This window comes from Mercenaria mercenaria, chromosome 5, assembly GCF_021730395.1.
Source record: "Mercenaria mercenaria strain notata chromosome 5, MADL_Memer_1, whole genome shotgun sequence".
Taxonomy (NCBI): domain Eukaryota; kingdom Metazoa; phylum Mollusca; class Bivalvia; order Venerida; family Veneridae; genus Mercenaria; species Mercenaria mercenaria.
This window is the reverse complement of record NC_069365.1, coordinates 3,476,042-3,497,549: the sequence shown is the minus strand read 5'-3', so window position 1 is coordinate 3,497,549 and position 21,508 is coordinate 3,476,042. Positions and strand designations below refer to the sequence as shown.

At 39.6% G+C, this 21,508-nt stretch overlaps 2 protein-coding genes across 3 annotated transcripts in view; one reads left to right on the top strand and one right to left on the bottom strand.

The window, feature by feature from the left end:
- Window positions 1-15,669, bottom strand: part of LOC123558060 (uncharacterized) — a 60,833-nt gene extending 45,164 nt beyond the window's left edge. Inside the window, exon 1 of one of the 2 annotated variants that reach the window (XM_053542517.1) lies at window positions 15,499-15,669. The gene's annotated coding sequence lies outside the window, so the exon portion shown is untranslated. Of the gene's footprint in view, window positions 1-5,944; window positions 6,081-15,498 lie in introns of those variants that run through there. The other variant, XM_053542518.1, reaches the window with a different exon arrangement.
- Window positions 3,428-14,751, top strand: LOC128557210 (PGC-1 and ERR-induced regulator in muscle protein 1-like). The gene is made up of 4 exons (XM_053544259.1): window positions 3,428-3,556; window positions 4,184-4,341; window positions 13,443-13,935; window positions 14,260-14,751. Exons 1-4 carry the CDS (start codon window positions 3,428-3,430, stop codon window positions 14,749-14,751), a joined length of 1,272 nt encoding a protein of 423 aa, XP_053400234.1.
- Window positions 15,670-21,508: the final 5,839 nt, after the last annotated feature.

The following is a 21,508-nucleotide window of genomic DNA, read 5'->3' as shown; positions in this document are numbered from 1 at the left end:
TTTGAACAAAAACCACACAGGCGCTGTTCTCTTTCAATACCCAAGAACCTGCCTTTTTCAATAGGTAATCTATGATTTGTAGTACGAAACTTACAAAGTGATAAGGCTAAATTTGTAGGTAATATATCAAGATACTCTTCAAAGCAATGTTTCTGCTTAAAAATACGGTACACCAAGCATTTAGAAGTGTCATTCACAGTGTTATTCCAGGACTGCAAGAACTGATCATATAACCTTATTTTTACTAGAGCCTTGAAATGAAATACATTATCAACTTTTTGATTTATGAAATATTCAGACAATCCTAGTTCGTTCAAACAATTTCTGACATATACAATCCATGGAGAGCTAAAAGTACCTGCATTATGTAAAGTTAACATTGTTCTATACAGGATTCCACAAATCTTGTCATTCTTTGCATTCAATATTTTACTCCTGTAACATAATAATCTTGCTTTAATAAGCAAAGTTATGGGTTTAATACCCAGTTCACAATATAACATAACATTTGGTGTAGAAGATTTAAGTCTAAACAAAAATTTACAAAAAACTCAAATTAAATCTAGATTTCAAGACGCATAATCAAACTCTGTACATAGAGCGCCTACTTCATCCGATTTACATTCGGAACATTTTCACGCGTTTCGGGCTTTATCGTATGTTTAACATGGGACTGTTGAACCGTCCAAATACAGAAAATACAGGATTTTTTGTACGCGCGTGCGTCCAGATACAGAAAATACAAGATTTTTGTACGCACGTGCATCCAAATACCGTAATATATTGTACGGTCACGTGTTGCAAATAAACGTTCGCGATTGGATAGATAAAATAGGTATAGAATAATAATTATTATTATCATTCCACATTCACTAAAGAAAAATTAATTTCTTTCAACTCCACAGCACACATCTTCATGGTCTAGTTGGGGTCACATGTAGTTCAGAAAGTTGCAGCGAAGCCTACGCAACCACATATAGTTCAGAAAGTTGCAGCTAAGCCTACGTAACCACATGTAGTTCAGAAAGTTGCAGCTAAGCCTACGCAGCCACATGTAGTTCAGAAAGTTGCAGCGAAGCCTACGCAACCACATATAGTTCAGAAAGTTGCAGCTAAGCCTACCGAACCACATGTAGTTCAGAAAGTTGCAGCTAAGCCTACGTAACCACATATAGCTCGGAAAGTTGCAGCTAAGCCTACACAGCCACATATAGTTCAGAAAGTTGCAGCTAAGCCTACGTAACCACATATAGCTCGGAAAGTTGCAGCTAAGTCGACACAACTACATATAGTTCAGAAAGTTGCAGCTAGGCCTACGTAACCACATGTAGTTCAGAAAGTTGCAGCTAAGCCTACGTAACCACATATAGCTCGGAAAGTTGCAGCTAAGCCTACACAGCCACATATAGTTCAGAAAGTTGCAGCTAAGCCTACGTAACCACATATAGCTCGGAAAGTTGCAGCTAAGCCTACACAGCCACATATAGTTCAGAAAGCCTACGTAACCACATATAGCTCGGAAAGTTGCAGCTAAGCCTATGCATCCGCATATAGGTAAGAAAGTTGCAGCGAAGCCTACGCAACCACATATAGTTCAGAAAGTTGCAGCTAAGCCTACGTAACCACATGTAGTTCAGAAAGTTGCAGCTAAGCCTACGTAACCACATATAGCTCGGAAACTTGCAGCTAAGCCTACACAGCCAAATATAGTTCAGAAAGTTGCAGCTAAGCCTACGTGACCACATATAGCTCGGAAAGTTGCAGCTAAGCCTACACAACCACATATAGTTCAGAAAGTTGCAGCTAAGCCTACGCAACCACATGTATTTCGGAAAGTTGCAGCTAAGCCTATGCATCAGCATATAGTTCAGAAAGTTACAGCTAAGCCTACGCAGCCACATGTAGTTCAGAACGTTGCAGTGAAGCTTTCGCAACCACATATAGTTCAGAAAGTTGCAGCTAAGCCTACGTAACCACATGTAGTTCAGAAAGTTGCAGCTAAGCCTATGCATCCGCATATAGTTCAGAAAGTTGCAGCTAAGCCTACGCAACCACATGTAGTTCGGAAAGTTGTAGCTAAGCCTACACAGCCACATATAGTTAAGAAAGTTGCAGCTCAGCCTACGTAACCACATGTAGTTCGGAAAGGTGCAGCTAACCCTATGCTTCCGCATATAGTTCAGAATGTTGCAACTAAGCCTACACAGCCACATGTAGCTCAGAACGTTGCAGCTAAGCCTACGTAACCACATGTACTTCGGAAAGTTGCAGATAAGCATACGTAACCACATGCAGTTCGGAAAGGTGCAACTAAGCCTATGCATCCGAATATAGTTCAGAAAGTTGCAGCTAAACCTACGCAGCCACAAGTAGTTCAGAAAGTTGCAGCTAAGCCTACGTAACCAGATGTAGTTCGGAAAGTTGCAGCTAAGCCTATGCAGCCACATGTAGTTCAGAAAGTTGCAGCTAAGCCTACGCAACAACATGTAGTTCAGAAAGTTGCAGCTAAGCCTACGTAACCACATGTAGTTCAGAAAGTTGCAGCTAAGCCTACGCAGCCACACACAGCCACATGTAGTTCAGAAATGTGCAGCTAAGCCTACGTAACAACATATAGTTCAGAAAGTTGCAGCAAAGACTACACAGCCACATATAGTTCAGGACGTTGCTGCTAAGCCTACGCAGCCACATATAGTTCAGAAAGTTGCAGCAAAGCCTACACAGCCACATGTAGTTCAAAAAGTTACAGATAAGCCTACGTAACCAGATGTAGTTCGGGAAGTTGCAGCTAAGCCTATGCATCCGCATATAGTTCAGAAAGTTGCAGCTAACCCTACGCAGCCACATGTAGTTCAGAAAGTTGCAGCTAAGCCTACGCAACTACATGTAGTTCACCACCTTGCAGCTAAGCCTATGTAACCATATGTAGTTCAGAAAGTTGCAGCTAAGCCTACGCAGCCACACACAGCCACATGTAGTTCGGAAATGTGCAGCTAAGCCTATGTAACCACATATAGTTCAGAACGTTGCAGCTAAGCCTACGCAGCCACATATAGTTCAGAAAGTTGCAGCAAATCCTACACAGCCACATGTAGTTCAGAAAGCTGCAGCTAAGCTTACGCAGCCACATATAGTTCAGAATGTTGCAACAAAGCCTACACAGCCACATGTAGTTCAGAACGATGCAGCTAAGCCTACACCGCCACATATAGTTAAGAACGTTGCAGACAAGCCTACATAGCCACGTGCAGTTCAGAAGTTGCAGCTAAGCCTACGCAGCCACATACGTTCAGAAAGTTGCAGCTAAGCCTATGCGTCCGCATATAGTTCAGAATGTTGCAGTAAAGCCTACACAGCCACATATAGTTCAGAACGTTGCAGCTAAGCCTACGAAGCCACATTAGTTCAGAAAATTGCAGCTAAGCCTATGCATCCGCATATAGTTCAGAATGTTACAGGAAAGCCTACACAGCCACATATAGTTCAGAACGTTGCAGGTAAGCCTACAAAACAACATATAGTTCAGAACGTTGCAACAAAGCATACGCAGCCTCATGTAGTTCAGAAAGTTGCAGCTATGCATACATAGCCACATGTAGTTCAGAAGTTACAGCTAAACCTACGCAGCCACATGTAGTTCAGAAGTTGCAGCTAAGCATACGTAGCCACATGTAGTTCAGAAAGTTGCAGCTAATCCTACGCAGCCACATATAGTTAAGAAAGTTGCAGCAAAGCCTATGTAGCCTCATGTAGTTCAGAAAGTTGCAGCAATGCCTACATAGCCTCATGTAGTTCAGAAGCTGCAGCTAAGCATACACAGCCACATGTAATTCAGAATGTTGCAGCTTAGCCTACGCAGCCACATATAGTTAAGAACGTTGCAGACAAGCCTACATAGCCACGTGCAGTTCAGAAGTTGCAGCTAAGTCTACGCAGCCTCATGTAGTTCAGAACGTTGCAGCTAAGCCTACACAGCCAAATATAGTTCAGAACCTTGCAGCAAAGCCTACGCAGCCTCATGTAGTTCAGAAAGTTGCAGTTATGCCTACATAGCCACATGTAGTTCAGAATTTGCAGCTAAGCCTATGCAGCCACATGTAGTTCAGAAGTTGCAGCTAAGCCTACGCGGCCACATGTAGTTCAGAAAGTTGCAGCTAAGCCTTTGCATCCGTAAATATTTCAGAAATTTGCAGCAAAGCCTACACAGTCAAATATAGTTCAGAACGTTGCAGCAAAGCCTACGCAACCACATGTAGTTCAGAAAGTTGCAGCTAAGCCTATGCATCCGCATATAGTTCAGAAAGTTGCAGCAAAGCCTACACAGCCACATATAGTTCAGAAGTTGAGCTAAGCCTACGCAGCCACATATAGTTCAGAACGTTGCAGCTAAGCCTACACAGCCACATATAGTTCAGAACGTTGCAACAGAGCCTACGCAGCCTCATGTAGTTCAGAAAGTTGCAACTATGCCTACATAGCCTCATGTAGTTCAGAAAGTTGCAGCTATGCCAACATAGCCACATGTAGTTCAGAATTTGCAGCTAAGCATACGCAGCCACATGTAGTTCAAAGGTTGCAGCTAAGCATACGTAGCCACATGTAGTTCAGAAAGTTGCAGCAAGGCCTACGTAGCCACATGTAGTTCAGAAAGTTGCAGCAAGGCCTACGCAGCCACATGTAGTTCAGAAGTTGCAGCTGAGCATTTACAGCCACATGTAGTTCAGAATGTTGCAGCTAAGCCTATGCAGCCACATTTAGTTCAGAAAGTTGCAGCTAAGCATACGTAGCCACATGTAGTTCAGAAGTTACAGCTAAGCCTTCGCAGTCACATAGAGTTCAGACAAATGCAGCATATAGTTAAGAAAGTTGCAGCAAAGCCTACGCAGCCTCATGTAGTTCAGAAAGTTGCAGCTATGCCTACATAGCCACATGTAGTTCAGAAGTTGCAGCCAAACCTACGCAGCCACATGTAGTTCAGAAAGTTTCAGCTAAGCCTATGCATCCGCATATAGTTCAGAAAGTTGCAGCTAAGCCTATGCATCCGCATATAGTTCAGAACGTTGCAGTAAGGCCTACGTAGCCACATGTAGTACAGAAAGTTGCAGCTAAGCCTACATAGCCACATGTAGTTCAGAAGTTGCAGCTAAGCATACGCAGCCACATGTAGTGCAGAAAGTTGCAGCAAGGCCTACGCAGCCACATGTAGTTCAGAAAGCTGCAGCTAAGCCTACGTAGCCATATATAGTTCAGAAAGTTGCAGCTAAGCCTACGCAGTCACATATAGTTCAGAACGTTGCAGATAAGCCTGCGCAGCCTCATGTAGTACAGAAAGTTGCAGCTAAGCCTACATAGCCACATGTAGTTCAGAAGTTGCAGCTATGCAACCACATGTAGTTCAGAAGTTGCAGCTAAGCCTACGCAGCCACATGTAGTTCAGAAAGTTGCAGCTAAGCATACGTAGCCACATGTAGTTCAGAAGTTACAGCTAAGCCTACGCAGTCAGATATAGGTCAGAAAGTTGCATCTAAGCATACGTAGCCACATTAGTTCAGAAAGTTGCAGCTAAGCCTGCGCAGCCTCATGTAGTACAGAAAGTTGCAGCTAAGCCTACATAGCCACATGTAGTTCAGAAGTTGCAGCTAAGCATACGCAGCCACATGTAGTTCAGAAAGTTGCAGCAAGGCCTACGCAGCCACAGGTAGTTCAGAAGTTTCAGCTAAGCATATGCAACCACATGTAGTTCAGAAATTGCAGCTAAGCCTACGCAGCCACATGTAGTTCAGAAAGTTGCAGTTAAGCATACGTAGCCACATGTAGTTCAGAAGTTACAGCTAAGCCTACGCAGTCACATAGAGTTCAGAAAAATGCAGCTAAGCCTATGCAGATAATACAAGGAAGATGAGGTTCAAAAGGGTCCCACCTCCCAAGTCAATACAGAACTTACCTATATCTGTAATTTCCGTTTACAATTTTCAATTGTTTTGTTTACCATTTTAAGCAAACATCATTAAATTTCAGTGATTTTCCGTTTGTTTAAGGGTTATTATGATGAAGGTCTTCTCATTAATACAGTCCTTGTGATATATATTTAAAAGAAACTAACAACTTTTCTTTTGAGAATAACTCATTGAACATTATGAATCCGAACACAGAAAGATCATATGTTGAGACATATATTATCATCATCATTAATGCTTGTTCACACATCTACACATGTGACAGGATGGTCGAACAGGGAACAGAACCTATTTGAACAATTCAACACTCAGTAAAATATTAACAAGTTTATTTACATGAATGAATATTTACACACGAGTAATGAAAATAAAAGGAAACAAATACAATGTATATCTAAAGAAGAAAGAAAGTAACAAATGAAGAGAGCATTTACTATTATAGAGTTCACAGTTACATGTGCAGATTTTTCAGTCCGAGCTTTCTTCTAAAGTTTCCACAGTAATGTTAAAGATATTTTATTTTTGCCTATCTAGCGGGGAAAGTATACATTCATTTGTCCCAGCAGGCGCCGTGGATAGAATTTCCTGTCTTTGCTGATGTTAATTAGGTCTAGAATACAAGTGTTTGTTTTTACCTGATCGACCCTGTCTTTTTACCACTGATTTATGTTAAACAAGATTATTAGTAAGTAAAAGCACGTCCCACCGTCTGACCGTACAAGTCTATAGCCTACATTTAGTCGGACCTTAAGTAAACAGAGAAAAGTTCGTGAAATGCGACAGTACGATGGCGAAGCGCGACAGTACGATGGTGAAGCGCGACAGTGCGATGGCGAAGCGCGACAGTACGATGGTGACAGTACGATGGTGAAGCGCGACAGTGCGATGGCGAAGCGCGACAGTACGATGGTGACAGTACGATGGTGAAGCGCGACAGTGCGATGGCGAAGCGCGACAGTACGATGGTGACAGTACGATGGTGAAGCGCGACAGTGCGATGGCGAAGCGCGACAGTACGATGGTGAAGGGCGACAGTGCGATGGCGAAGCGCGACAGTACGATGGTTAAGCACGACAGTGCGATGGCGAAGCGCGACAGTACGATGGTGACAGTACGATGGTGAAGGGCGACAGTGCGATGGCGAAGCGCGACAGTACGATGGTGAAGCGCGACAGTGCGATGGCGAAGCGCGACAGTACGATGGTGACACTACGATGGCGAAGCGCGACAGTGCGATGGCGAAGCGCAACAGTACGATGGCGAAGCGCGACAGTACGATGGTGACAGTACGATGGTTAAGCGCGACACTACGACGGCGAAGCGCGACAGTACGATTGCGAAGCGCGACAGTACGACGGACTTTCACCATCGGACTGTCGTGCTTCGCCATCGTACTGTCGCGCTTCGCCATCGCACTGTCGTGTTGTCACCATTGTACTGTCGTGCTTCGCCATCGTACCGTCGTACCTTCGCGCTGGCCCTAACGGAACACCGTAAAAATCAATTACTGTTTAACTGCTCGGAATATTCCACTGCTAGATATATTCAGCTGCTGCTTGAAACATTAAAATGTTCGGCAAAAATCGTACAAGCTGATACATTTCTTAGTTCTAGGTTTAACATTTTCTTATATTACCTTTACGTAAAACATAGTAGTTATCCTTTGTATCTATAATTAGATACATATACCAAAAATGTTGCAATTGTATACATGAAGGTAAAGGTAAGCTTTAATTAACATCACATACAGACCACATGAGTACAACAAACAAGGTATCCAGAAACAGATACTTTAATACCTGGGCCTATTTTACCTTCTGGTAAAACCCTTTTTAAATACTAAGTGCCAAGCAAGGGAGCTACCAGTACTATTTTCACGTGTTTGGTATAACTAAGCCAGGCATCGAACTCACGACCTCCCGCACTCAGAGCGGACACTACCTTTGTGTTATTGAGGCGGTAATACATATATTACCGATTTTGGTAGAAAGTCTCAGAAATGAGGCAAAGAGCTGTAATTGAGGCATAAATTAAACATAATTTGACCTACTTCCACATGATAATTAGCTTGAGAATATATGTATGCGCATGAAAGAAAAGAATATATGTTGTACTAATTACCATATAAACGAATTGATGTACAATGTACGTTGGTACAATTTCTGTTTTTTCCCCGTTCTATGTTCATTTTTCCTGGATAGGTGATCATTACATTTGAACCAGAAACAACTTATTCGATACAATACAGCAGTTAAGATTCAATTTCATTCAAGTTTCGTCAGTTGAAAGAAAGTCGTATTTTTATATTGATCTTATATGTTTAATTATTCTATATCTATTTTATCTATCCATTCGCGAACGTTCATTTACAACACGTGACCGTACACTATATTACGGTATTTGGATGCATGTGCGTACAAAAATCCTGTATTTTCTGTATTTGGACGGACGCGCGTACAAAACTCCTGTATTTTCTGTATTTGGACGATTCAACAGTCCCATATTAAACATACGATAAAGCCCGAAACGCGTGAAAAGGTTCCGAATGTAAATCGGATGAAGTAGGCACTCCATGTACAGAGTTTGATTATGCGTCTTGAAATCTGAATTTAATTTGAGTTGTTTTTATTTACAGTACACAAAAACGATTCAAGTGATAACAATGCTATCTGATTTAGATATTAAAACGTTCATTAATAATCAAAAACTTAAAAATACAGTAAAAAGGATCATCAGATGTTGGAATATTTGAAAAGTCGCTAAAAGAAGCCTTTCCGGACGAAACCTAGAAATTGGAAGATATCAGCCCTGACTGTCTGAATAGCTACCTCAGCAGTTTTTATTTAACGGTTAAGAAACAAAATGGAAAAGATTATGAATGGCAGCGGACGGACGGTCAGCATCCAAAACATGTCTGCTCTCTAATTCAGTTTTCATCGGATCTTCACCAAACTTGCTGACAATGTTTGTGGGCATAACATCTCGGCCAGTTTCGAACCAGCCAAATTGTACCAGGCACTCTTTGATTATAGTCCTTGAATTACTCAAAAAACGGGGAATTTAGCCTTGTCCGCTTGTTCAAATCGAATAGTTTTCATCCGATCTTCACCAAACTTGCTGACAATGTTTGTGGGCATAATATCTCAGTCAAGTATTATTACCACCCAAGTCGCCAAATGGCTGTTGTAGGGAGGTTGCACCATATACTTTTTTTTAATAATGATACGCAGAAAAAACAACATTCAATGAATTACGTATAATACGTATGAAGTGAAATAAATATAGAATAAAAAGGTTATTTAAGGCTTAACATTGTTCTGTATAATATATATTTGCACTCATAGGCATACCAAGCTGGGAAAAACTAGAAAAGGCAGGAATACAATATTCATTGAAACATATTTAATTTAAACTATTATTATAGTAAGATAAAATAGATATAGAATAAAAAGGTTATTTAACACAATACTGTACAATACGAGATATATTTGGACTCGTACCCAGCTGAGAAAACCATATTGAACTCGCCTAGAGGCTCGTCCAATATGGTTTTCTCAGCTGGGTACGAGTCCAAATATATCTCCGTATCGTACAGAACAATATTAATTAACCTAATAGTATTAAGTACTGCTTGCTTCTATTTTTCTCTGATTCGTTTATGCAAATAATTCACCGCTTGAAAATAGGACTACATTCGTTAAATAGTATTCAAATTAATAATGAAATATAACAATAAAGGACTAAATTCAAAACTCGTGTCTAATTGCCCGACACAGAAAGGAAAAATATATTCTGTATATTTACTCACATTAATTCATTACAAATTTACTGACTAGTTTCTATTCTCATATTCTTACGCGTGCAAGTCTTAGCTCTGTAATGTGCAATAAAATTATAAAAATGAAAACCCCACTGTTAGAAACAGTCAAAGATTCAAATATAACCCACCGTTCTATTTCATTAAACCGTTAAAAATATAAAATAATATCTAATTTACCATTACCTTTCGTTCGAAAAACTCTGCACAGAATTTAAATCCTGTCGGAATCGCAAAAAGCATCTGTTTATGGTTTTTGCAACATCACCTTTATTAAGCTCAAATCACTAAAAGTGAAACAGGAGTATACAACATTTTTAGTAAGACGTCATGCTTATGTTAACATTTTAACACGGATAGCTGATCTTTACGTTTCATTGAGTACGGCTTTTAAAATTATCATTATAATATGGTGGCTGATTTAAGCCATATCAAGTGTTCGTGTTGGCATAGCGAAGACACGACAACACGACAGGATGGCAAGACCAGAAAAAATCGTTCTGTCGTACCGGCGTGTTGGTGGGCGAATATACACATACATACATACGAACGAACGCACGCACGCACGCACGCTGACAGAAAGACAAAGAGACAGTCATACACGAAGACCGACCTGTTTAAGTTTAGATCAAATCAGTTGAGCAAATGGGAACGAGGAGATAAAGTGGAGCCCCACTGGAATCCGACCCGATGCGGCCGGTAGATGAGCCGCTAGCTAGTGTGGTTTGGTGTATCTGACTATCTTCCTGCCTGGTGCCTGGCATTAAAGGATAAGTTCGGGAGGCAGCTATATAAAAAGGCAAAGATGTCTCAAAAGTTAAAATTACTTGCCCTATAAAAAGTGATGCCACCATGAAACAAACACAGCTGCATTTACCTTTAACAAAGTTTAGTGTCAATGTGAAATTCAAAAAGAAAATAGAAAAAAGTGAAAAAAGGTCAATCTAGGCGTCGACGCCGATGTCGTCAGGACGAGTGTAAGTTACAGTCTAGTTATTCTCTGTATTGTATATCTGTATTATAAATATTGCATTCCTGAGAGAGTAATACGAAAAATGTTTACCCCCAGATAATATGAATATAGAGAAAATCGATCTAGACGTCAGCTACGGGAGCGTATATGGACCCCGCTGATAATTTATGTATCATGATATTTCTGGCAAGGTTATTGCGTTAAAGCTTAGAGTAAGTGAACATGTTGCTTCCATGTAAAACTGATATGTTGACACACAAATCACATGGACTCTGTTTATATCGTTTGATGGGATAATATTCTTGCCCTACTAATACATGCTATAACAAACTAGTGAATCCCTAAAAATGTGTTGTTGACTGTGGTAGGTTCTTCATCCTTAAAAATGCAAAACGTCCCCGTCAGCACGACAGAACGACAAAATAGGGCGCCTGGACATTATCGCCTTACTTTTGTCGTTCCCTCGTGCTGTCTAGCTGGCGGACGCCAAAAAGACAACACGACAAAATAGTTTATCATGCTGTGGCATTGTCGTTCTGACGGGTTGCGTCAACACGTCAGCACGCCATGGCAGAAACGAGCCACCATACGTTTATGGCTTTTTAGGGTTCAAAATGTGCCTTGTTTACTTCTATCACTTTCATTCTTTTCTTTATTTAATTCTGACTAGAATTAAATGCAATTATTTGATTTTATCCCATTATGTTATATTCCAATAAGTGGTTGCACCTTTATGATAAAATCAGTTTACAGTTTTTGATAAAAGTCACTTTCACTTGTTTGACCTTTTTCATTATTATGCTACTGGCGGTTATTGTTTGTCTAGATCAGATTGTCGGGTTTTCATTATACTAATATACCCGTGGGGTTTTCTATGAAAATACGCCTGACTGGACTTAATCTTTTGTACACTTAGTGTACAGCTTAACAGGTTTGACATCTTGGTTCATTATTTGAACGAGGTTTTAACTGTCGAAATACGTAAGGACAATGCATTTGACCTGCTTTACGCAATTGTTCATTTGCATGTTCATATCTAAATAACTCTTGGTACGTGACCATACTTGAATAAGAGCGCTGTTCCTTTCGTGAAACAGTTACATTATTTTGTTTTGTAGCTCTGAAATTCGAAAATCACCCAAACTGACATTCTTTTCACAAAACTCCATTTAATATTTGACACGCATAATTAAGATTTGAATGTAACTTGTGTAACAGTCTCAGGAAAAATGTGCAGCCTCGACCGGGATTCGAACCTCGGACCTTCGGCTTACCGTGCCAACGCTCTACCAATTGAGCTACCGAGGCCACCCGATACGAGAACCGCTACACACCTTCCCTCTTATTGCGAGACATTGCCGCAGACTGTTAACCGAATTCAGATGCACACCCCAGCCAAACTGCTTCGCCCCGCATGGGCTCCAAGGGAGAGCATCCCGGACGAGCCCCCAAATGTAACAGTCTCAGGAAAAATGTGCAGCCTCGACCGGGATTAGAACCTCGGACCTTCGGCTTACCGTGCCAACGCTCTACCAATTGAACTACCTAGGTCACCCGATACGAGAACCGCTACACTTGTTTACTTGAGTTCTCGGTTCCTTCATTGGATCAGCTATATTTACTAGGCTGGTTATATTATAAGAAATAGTGTCAGAATATTAAATTAATTCCAGCATGAAGTTTTATTGATGTTTTATTTTATCTTGAGATACTCATTCAATAAAGGTAAAAAGTCCTAAAAAGAAATCCAAGCCAAACCCTGAAAATTAAGTGATATTAAAGGGCAACTTACTGTAGATTTTGATTCAACAAAGTACTGCAAATTTATCCAAGATAAAATAAATTAAACAAAATAGTAGAACTATTTCTTAATTCACATGCATGCAGCAGTTCACGGAGCATTTTGTAAAGACTTTCCGTAACTATTTATGAATGTAAAGCAATTTTTTACATTATCAAATACCCCACCCATCTGCAATAACATTGTGAATACATTTTTTTATGTTACGAATTCCTTGTGAATGTTTTTCTTAATTCTGACTTTGTGATACACATATTTGGTGCTTAGCCCCTTTAAAATTAGACGACACGCTTTCCATATTGACTGTTTACGTGACTAATGGTGATATAAGTGATCTATAAGATAAAATCTGTATGATGATCATTCGGAAGCATAGAATGCAACCAAGCAGAATACTAGCAGACTTTCTTAAGTGCAGCTAAGCATACGCAGCCACGTGTAGTTCAGAAAGTTACAGCCTACGCAGCCACGTGTAGTTCAGAAAGTTACAGCCTACGCAGCCACGTGTAGTTCAGAAAGTTACAGTCAAGCTTATGCAACCACATGTAGTTCAGAAAGTTGCAACTAAGTCTACGCAGCCACATATAGTTCAGAAAGTTGCAGCTAAGCATACGCAGCCACATGTAGTTCAGAAAGTTGGAGCTAAGCCTACGCAACCACATGTAGTTCAGAAAGTTGCAGCTAAGCCTACGCAACCACATGTAGTTCAGAAAGTTGCAGCTAAGCCTACGCAGCCACATGTAGTTCAGAAAGTTGCAGCTAAGCCTACACAGCCACATGTAGTTCAGAAAGTTGCAGCTAAGCATACGCAACTACATGTAGTTCAGAAAGTTGCAGCTAAGCATACGCAACCACATATAGTTCAGAAAGTTGCAGCTAAGCATACGCAACCAGTGTAGTTCAGAAAGTTGGAGCTAAGCCTACGCAACCACATGTAGTTCAGAAAGTTGCAGCTAAGCATACGCAACCACATGTAGTTCAGAAAGTTGCAGCTAAGCATACGCAACCACATGCAACTAAGCATACGCAACCACATGTAGTTCAGAAATTTGGAGCTAAGCCTACGCAACCACATGTAGTTCAGAAATTTGCAGCTAAGTCTACGCAGCCACATATAGTTCAGAAAGTTGCAGCTAAGCATACGCAGCCACATGTAGTTCAGAAAGTTGCAGCTAAGCCTACGCAACCACATGTAGTTCAGAAAGTTGCAGCTAAGCATACGCAACCACATATAGTTCAGAAAGTTGCAGCTAAGCATACGCAACCACATATAGTTCAGAAAGTTGCAGCTATGCATACGCAACCACATATAGTACAGAATGTTGCAGCTAAGCATACGCAACCACATATAGTTCAGAAAGTTGCAGCTAAGCATACGCAACCACATGTAGTTCAGAAAGTTGCTGCTAAGCAGCTAAGCATACGCAACCACATGTAGTTCAGAAAGTTGCTGCTAAGCATACGCAGCTACATGTAGTTCAGAAAGTTGGAGCTAAGCATACGCAGCCACATGTAGTTCAGAACGTTGGAGCTAAGCCTACGCAGCCACATGTAGTTCAGAAAGTTGCAGCTAAGCCTACGCAACCACATGTAGTTCAGAAAGTTGCAGCTAAGCATACGCAACCACATGTAGTTCAGAAAGTTGCAGCTAAGCCTACGCAACCACATGTAGTTCAGAAAGTTGCAGCTAAGCCTACGCAACCACATGTAGTTCAGAAATACGCAACCACATGTAGTTCAGAAAGTTGCAGCTAAGCATACGCAACCACATGTAGTTCAGAAAGTTGCAGCTAAGCATACGCAACCACATGTAGTTCAGAAAGTTGCAGCTAAGCATACGCAACCACATGTAGTTCAGAAAGTTGCAGCTAAGCATACGCAACCACATGTAGTTCAGAAAGTTGGAGCTAAGCCTACGCAACCACATGTAGTTCAGAAAGTTGGAGCTAAGCATACGCAGCCACATGTAGTTCAGAAAGTTGCAGCTAAGCCTACGCAGCCACATGTAGATCAGAAAGTTGCAGCTAAGCCTACGCAGCCACATATAGTTCAGAAAGTTGCAGTCAAGCCTATGCAACCACATGTAGATCAGAAAGTTGCAGCTAAGCCTACGCAGCCACATATAATTCAGAAGTTGCAGCTAAGCATACGCAGCCACATACAGTTCAGAAAGTTGCAGTCAAGCCTATGCAACCACATGTAGTTCAGAAAGTTGCAGCTAGGTCTACGCAGTCAAATATAGTTCAGAAGTTGCAGCTAAGCATACGCAGCCACATATATTTCAGAAAGTTGGAGCTAAGGCTAGGCACCACATATAGTTCAGAAAGTTGCAGCTAAGCCTACGCAACCAGATGTAGGTCAGAAAGTTGCAGCTAAGGCTACGCAGCTACATACAATTTAGAAAGTTGCAGCTAAGCCTACGCAGCTACATGTACTAAAGAAAGTTGCAGCTAAGCCAATACAGCCACATATAGTTCAGAAAGTTGGAGCTAAACCTACGCAACCACATGTAATTCATAAAGTTGCAGCTTAGCCTACGCAGCTACATACACTTAAGAAAGTTGCAGCTAAGCCTACGCAGCTACATGTAGTTCAGAAAGTTGCAGCTAAACCTACGCAGCTACATGCACTTAAGAAAGTTGCAATCAAGCATACACATCTACATGTAGTTCAGAAGTGGCAGCAAAGCCTACGCAGCCACATGTAGTTCAGAAAGTTGCAGCCAAGCTTACGCGGACGCATATAGTTCAGAAGTTGCAGCTAAGCCTACGTAGCCACATGTAGATCAGAAGTTGCAGCTAAGAATACGCAGCCACATGTACTTCATAAAGTTGCAGCAAGGCTTACGCAGCCACATATAGTTCAGAAAGTTACAGCTAAGCCTTCGCATATAATACAAGGAAGATGAGGTTCAAAAGGGTCCCACCTCCCAAGTCAATGCAAAACTTACCTATATCTGTAATTTCCGTTTACAATGTTCAATTGTTTTCTTTAACATTTTAAGCAAACATCATTAAATTTCAGTGAAACAGCCGTTGGTTAAAGGCTAATTATGCTGACGTTCTTCTCATTCATACAGTCCTTGTGATACATATTTAAAAGAAACTAACAACTTCTCTTTTGAGAATAACTCATTGAACATTATGAATCCGAGCAAAAAACGATCATCTGTTGAGACATATAATTATTATCATCATCATTAATGCATGCACACACATCTACATATGTGACAGGATGGTCGAAAAGAGAGCAGAACCTGTTTGAACAATACTACACTCAGTACAGTATTAACAAGTTTATTTACCTCATACGAGTAATGAAAAGAAAAAGAAAAAAATATAGATCTAAAGAAGAAAGAAAGTAACAAATGACGAGATCACTTCCTGTATAGGGTTCACAGTTATATGTGCTGATTTTTCAGTCCGTGCTTTCTTCTAAAAGTTTCCACAGTAACGTTACAGATGGTTTTTTTATGCCTACCTAGCTGGGAAAGTATACATTTGTCCGAGCATAGATATTCCTGTCTTTCCCTAGGGAAAAACCTCGTCTAAAGCGTGATAGGCAAGAAAAATGATCTAACATGTCTGCCTGTGTAAGACAGCTGTTTTCCCAACACCCGTCTTACACAGGCAGACATGTAAGATCCTTAAAGTATCCAATAAACTAGCACGTAAAGAATCACACAACTTAAATACTGTTTGGTCAAATCACGAGGAAGTTGACCCCATTCTGGCTCTCCATATCCGGTGTTTGTATCACTGAGCTATCTCAGTCGTGTACAGAGATCAACAAGTGGGCGGTTACGGCACAACCAGGGAGCTTGAGGTAATCACATCCAGGTGCCAGATACGTTGATCACGGGTAAAGCACTTCCGGGTCGTGACATCACCAGGAAATATGTCGTCCGGTGGAAGAAGCTTAAAGATATAACAAACGGTAAGCACCATAGCAAATACAAAGTAGAGTTGTCACACGAGTGACGAATTATACCCCCACAATATGGCCTTGTCACAGAACTAAGCCAAACTCAAAGCCGAACTTGCTCGACCTTTGACCTACTGACCTCAAAATCAATAGGGGTCATCTGCTGGTCATGATCAACCTCACTATGAAGTTCCATGATCATCGGCCTAAGCGTACTCTTCACTGAGCAAACAATTATGATCAACGTTATCAAAATTTTAAATCAACTTTATAGAAAAATGAACCATTTAAGTTTAGTTTAAACAATGATGAAGTTTAAATAAAAGTTTTTACTCACAGAATTACTTGAGAAATATCATAATTTTGCAGCTAGTTCAGACCAAATCCACCATCAGTTTCTAGAACATCTACAACAAGAATGTTTAGAACTCCTCTTCGAAATTCACAGTAGGCTATAGAAAACTGGAAAGTTTCCAGGAGGAGAGAAGCTAAAGTTATTCCCATGCCGAAACCAGGGACAGATAACACGAACCCCAGCCATTACAGATTGACTGTCCTTATTAATTGTTTATGTAAATCTCGAGAACATAGAATAATTCTAAATAAGTTTGGTGGCCTAATTAAAATTTTTCTAAGCGGACTTATCAACTTGTTCATCTGGAAAATGTTATTCGTGATGCTTTGTCAAAATAGAACATACTGTGTCTATATTTTTCGAATTTACGAAATCCTTATGATTCCACTTGAGCTATTGTAGTATGAATGACCTTGACCCAATTAAAGGTTAAAAGTGTCGTCTTACAATATTTGTTTCACAATTTTGTATTTGATCGAAATTTTAGAGTACGTGTTGGTTCTATACTTCCTGACTTTTTTGAGTTGGAACATGGTATTCCGCAAGATTCTGTTTGATCTGTTCCCCTTTTAAGCATCAAAATAAAATTTTAAATGGTTTTCTCCAGGGATATTCATTATATTATGTCGATGATACATGACATATCATTGTTCGAAAAGCATGCGTACAATTGAACGCCAGTTACAGCAGTGTTTGAATAAAGTTCACTAGAGAATTGGAAAAAGCGCAACTTTCATCCATAAAAATCCAGTTGAGTGACATTCCGGACTACTCTTCTGCTACGTCCACTATCAAAACAGTCGCATTATGAACTATTATTGTAAATTCTTTTATGATTTGTGAGATGAAACCGGGATAACTATTTTTGTGTTATGATCGTAAAAAGGCTCAAGCCGGTGAATGACCTTAATTGTCACCTTCAATGATAAAATCTTAAAAAACATAGTTAACCTTTCAATAAACCCAAATCGTGTTTCATCATATAATAATTTTAGTAAAATATTATCTTTTCTATTATAGAAGCTCTTATTTTGATAAAGAACGTTTTCATTGAAAATTTGATGCATAAGCTTTTTTTCATAGAGTCGTTTGCCGTTAAGGGAAATCAGCATGATACGCTTTACAAACAAATTATTTCGGATTACACATAAATTACATCTGAGATGCGGAATATCTAGATCAATATGTAGTCTCGCCGCCAACAGTTCAACATGTCGGCGGATACTAGAGGCAGCACTCATAGTTGCCAAGCTCGAAACTTTCGAGACACGCTTTAGATATACAATAATTACCCATTTATATTATTAAATTTACACTTATACAATCATTTCCATTGATCTAATCACAGTCTTATGCAGACTGGTAAAAGGTCATATTTTGCATCGTATTGACTTGTCTATCTTTCAATTTAGACAGTACCATTAACTGTTAAAAGGGGTGCTTACCAAAAAGATAGTGACTGAATGGCAAACAGTGCAACCCATTCCACCCCCCCCCCCCCCCCCCAACCCCCACCGCAAAGATTTCCTGGATTTTTGCTATGTATACCACGTATTTTTCATGAGATCACTGAACTATTTTTATGTGAATTAGTTTTGTCAAAAGAAGGACAACTGGTGAGGATCAATAGGCCGGCAAGACCAGGGCCCTTGTCAAGGACTGTAAGGGAAGCTTATTGAAACCACTCTCGAGTTCACTTCCTGGAAAAAACAGTACTGGTGTAATATGAGAAGTCATGGTCGTGACCCCAGTGAGGCTCGAACCCATGACCCCTGGATTGAGCGGCCGACACCTTATCCAACGCTCCATCTTAAATTAGGATTTCACATCCACATTTAGTGCATTTCCTGCCAAATAGTCTTTTACCATTTTTTTTAACAATTAGAACCTACTATTTTTTGTTGCAACATTTCTAAGATATTATCAGCAGATTTTACGGTATCCTACATTAATACTTTATCCAAATTTTGGTATTTCCCCTTTTAAAGAAAATTACAATTTCAGTTTGTCTAAATTTGCAAGTAGTTATCAGACATCAACAGCGGGTGGCGTGTCAAAATTGATTTACTGAGTAACTGACTTGAAAACATGGACCCATCTGTCTATCACAGTCTCAGTCAACATCAACACAACTTACGGTACCTATTTCCCGCAAAAATAACAAGAGCTGTCACAGGAGACAGCGCGCTCGACTATTCCGATGCTGGATAGTGAAATTGGGCACAACTGAGGAAGCTGAAGCTGTCACTGGAATGTTTAATGACTCAAATGTGGATGAAGATATTGGACAATAAGTTAAGTCTAAAAACCGTATAAAAGGAACATAATTCATGGAAAGTTCTACAAAAGTAATGCTCCATGTGTCATAGCCTGACAATTTTAAGTTTGAATCCGTGAAATCTATTAAGTAATACTGGAGACACAGCAAATTTTATTGCATCGCAACTTGAACTGGAAATTCTATAAGTAAAAAGAGGGCATAACTCAGAACAGACCTGGTGCCAGAAACAACAGAGATACATGTATAATAGCATAAAAATCAAACTAAAATTCTAAGTAAAAAGGGATATAACTCATAAAATATTTTCACCAGAGTTACTGACCTTGGATGATGATCCGGAAAAACTAATTAATTTAAGTTTTAATCAAATTCATTAAGTAATGCCAAAGATTTGGTGAAAGTGCACCGCAATTAACATGAAATTCTAAGTAAAATGGGGACATAATTCATGAAATATTGATGCAAGAGTAATAACCCATTGTATCATATGATGTGGGTGATGATGAGGTACAGCTATTTTAAGTTTGAATCAAATCTGTTCAGTAAAAACAGAGATAGAGTGAAAGTTTATAAAAATTATAAGCTGAAATTTTAAGTAAAAAGGGAAATAACTCATAAAATACAGGTGTCACAGTTATGGTCCTTGTGTCAAATAATGTAAGCGATGATGATGAACAAATTATTTCAAGTCCGAATCAAATCCCTTCTGAAATAACAGATATAGTGAAAATGCATCAAAATTAAATAAAAGCCTAAGTAAAAAAGGGGGGGGGGGAGATAATTCATGAAATATTGGTGCGAGAGTTATGTCCCTTGTGCCATATGATGTGGGTGATGATGAGGAATAACTATTTTAAGTTTAAAGCAATCCATCAAGTAGTAACAAAGATAAAGAGAAAATGTAAAAAAAACTTTAACCAATGTAGGGACGTGGAAAGACGCCGACGCCGGATCGAGTAGGATACCACTCTATACTTCGTAGTCGAGCTAAAACTGTACCCACAATTATTTTTTTTTTACATTACCACTCGGAGGTCAGTATACCGTCGGTTGCTCAAATTGTTAAAACCGTGATTTTGGGCTATATATATATGCAGCAGCGACGAAACAAATCACGGCGTCATCCCAGTTGCGAACTAGAGCGATCCCGTAATGTCGCTCGTTATCAGGATACAAATCTAGTAGGTAATATCGCGTCTGCTCAGCCATTACGTCCTTTTCGAATTACTTCACATTTTTGTAAAGGTAAAATTGTAATATGTTTGGATATGATCATGTTTATGCATTGCAGAAATTCCAGAATCCTGCGAAATACCCTTGTTAAATAATTCTGAAATGTACAAAAATAAACAAAAAAACTGGGGAAAGGTGTGATATTTCATACTCATTAAAGACTAACTTTTATTCACACAAAATTAATTGAAAATACACGAGGATACAAGATTTTTCAATGAAAATGATAGGCTGTCAAATAAATAGTACCATCCTCGGGTCGACATAATACCAATTAGTATAATGGCCACGTATATATTTAATTTGATCAAATAAATTTGTTGGTCACAAAGAGTGTCGGCGGTAGATGTTCTTTCTTTCCTTTTCATTAACTTTTGCGGTTTTCACATAACTGATTTCAGAGGTAAATCAAATCTTTCTCTTTTAATTTCATATTTTTGAAAAATATATGAAGCCGATGGATTTTTGTCCAATCTTTCGCATTTCGAAGTGAACAGTAACTGCACTTCGCCTACTTCACTGCTGATTTTTTTTACCGTTTATGTAAGTTTAATCAACAGGTGGACACGTTTCCAAATTATTTCGTTAAATAAAAATCTACAGCGAAATATTGGTCACCACTCCAAATTATGATTATCTCGGCCTATAAAAGGCTATATGAAATGCACGTGCTTCTTTCCCCGAAAAAATACTATCAGGTACTTTGCAGCTGGATATATAACCGCTCTGTGATTTGATCGATTTCTCCTATCTGAAATTCTTTACATGTATAGCTACCAAATAACTAAAATGCTTCTTTAAATCATGTTAGCTGACGATGCACAATGTAGGGTTAATGCACGTTTTTTTTTTCGTGCAACAACGTCTGTAAAACCACAAATGATTGGTTGTAGCTCGTGCACCAATATAGCACGAGGAATTCTGAAGAAGTTTCACAAAACAAACGTACATATACAATCTCTTTTCTTGTCTAAACTGTTTTATTTTTCTCTCAAATATCCATATAGCTTTGAAGAAATGATCCGCGAAACTGCAAGTGCGATGTGACCACACCGGCATTATATAGATATACAATCAAAATGGCGACGTTTAGACTTTTTCTCCAAATCAACGACGAAAATATAATGAGAAGAATATTCTGTGAATGTATCTTGACTCAATCAAACT

What these genes read in the sequence shown, in the direction of transcription:
- LOC128557210 (XM_053544259.1), top strand. Translation starts at nt 3,428, where the DNA reads ATGCATCCGCATATAGTTCAGAATGTTACAGGAAAGCCTACACAGCCA. An exon ending in CAGCCACATATAGTTCAGAA is followed by an intron (nt 4,342 to 13,442) that starts GTTGAGCTAAGC and finishes ATACGCAACCAG; the next exon opens with TGTAGTTCAGAAAGTTGGAG. An exon ending in CTAAGCATACGCAACCACAT is followed by an intron (nt 13,936 to 14,259) that starts GTAGTTCAGAAA and finishes AACCACATGTAG; the next exon opens with TTCAGAAATACGCAACCACA.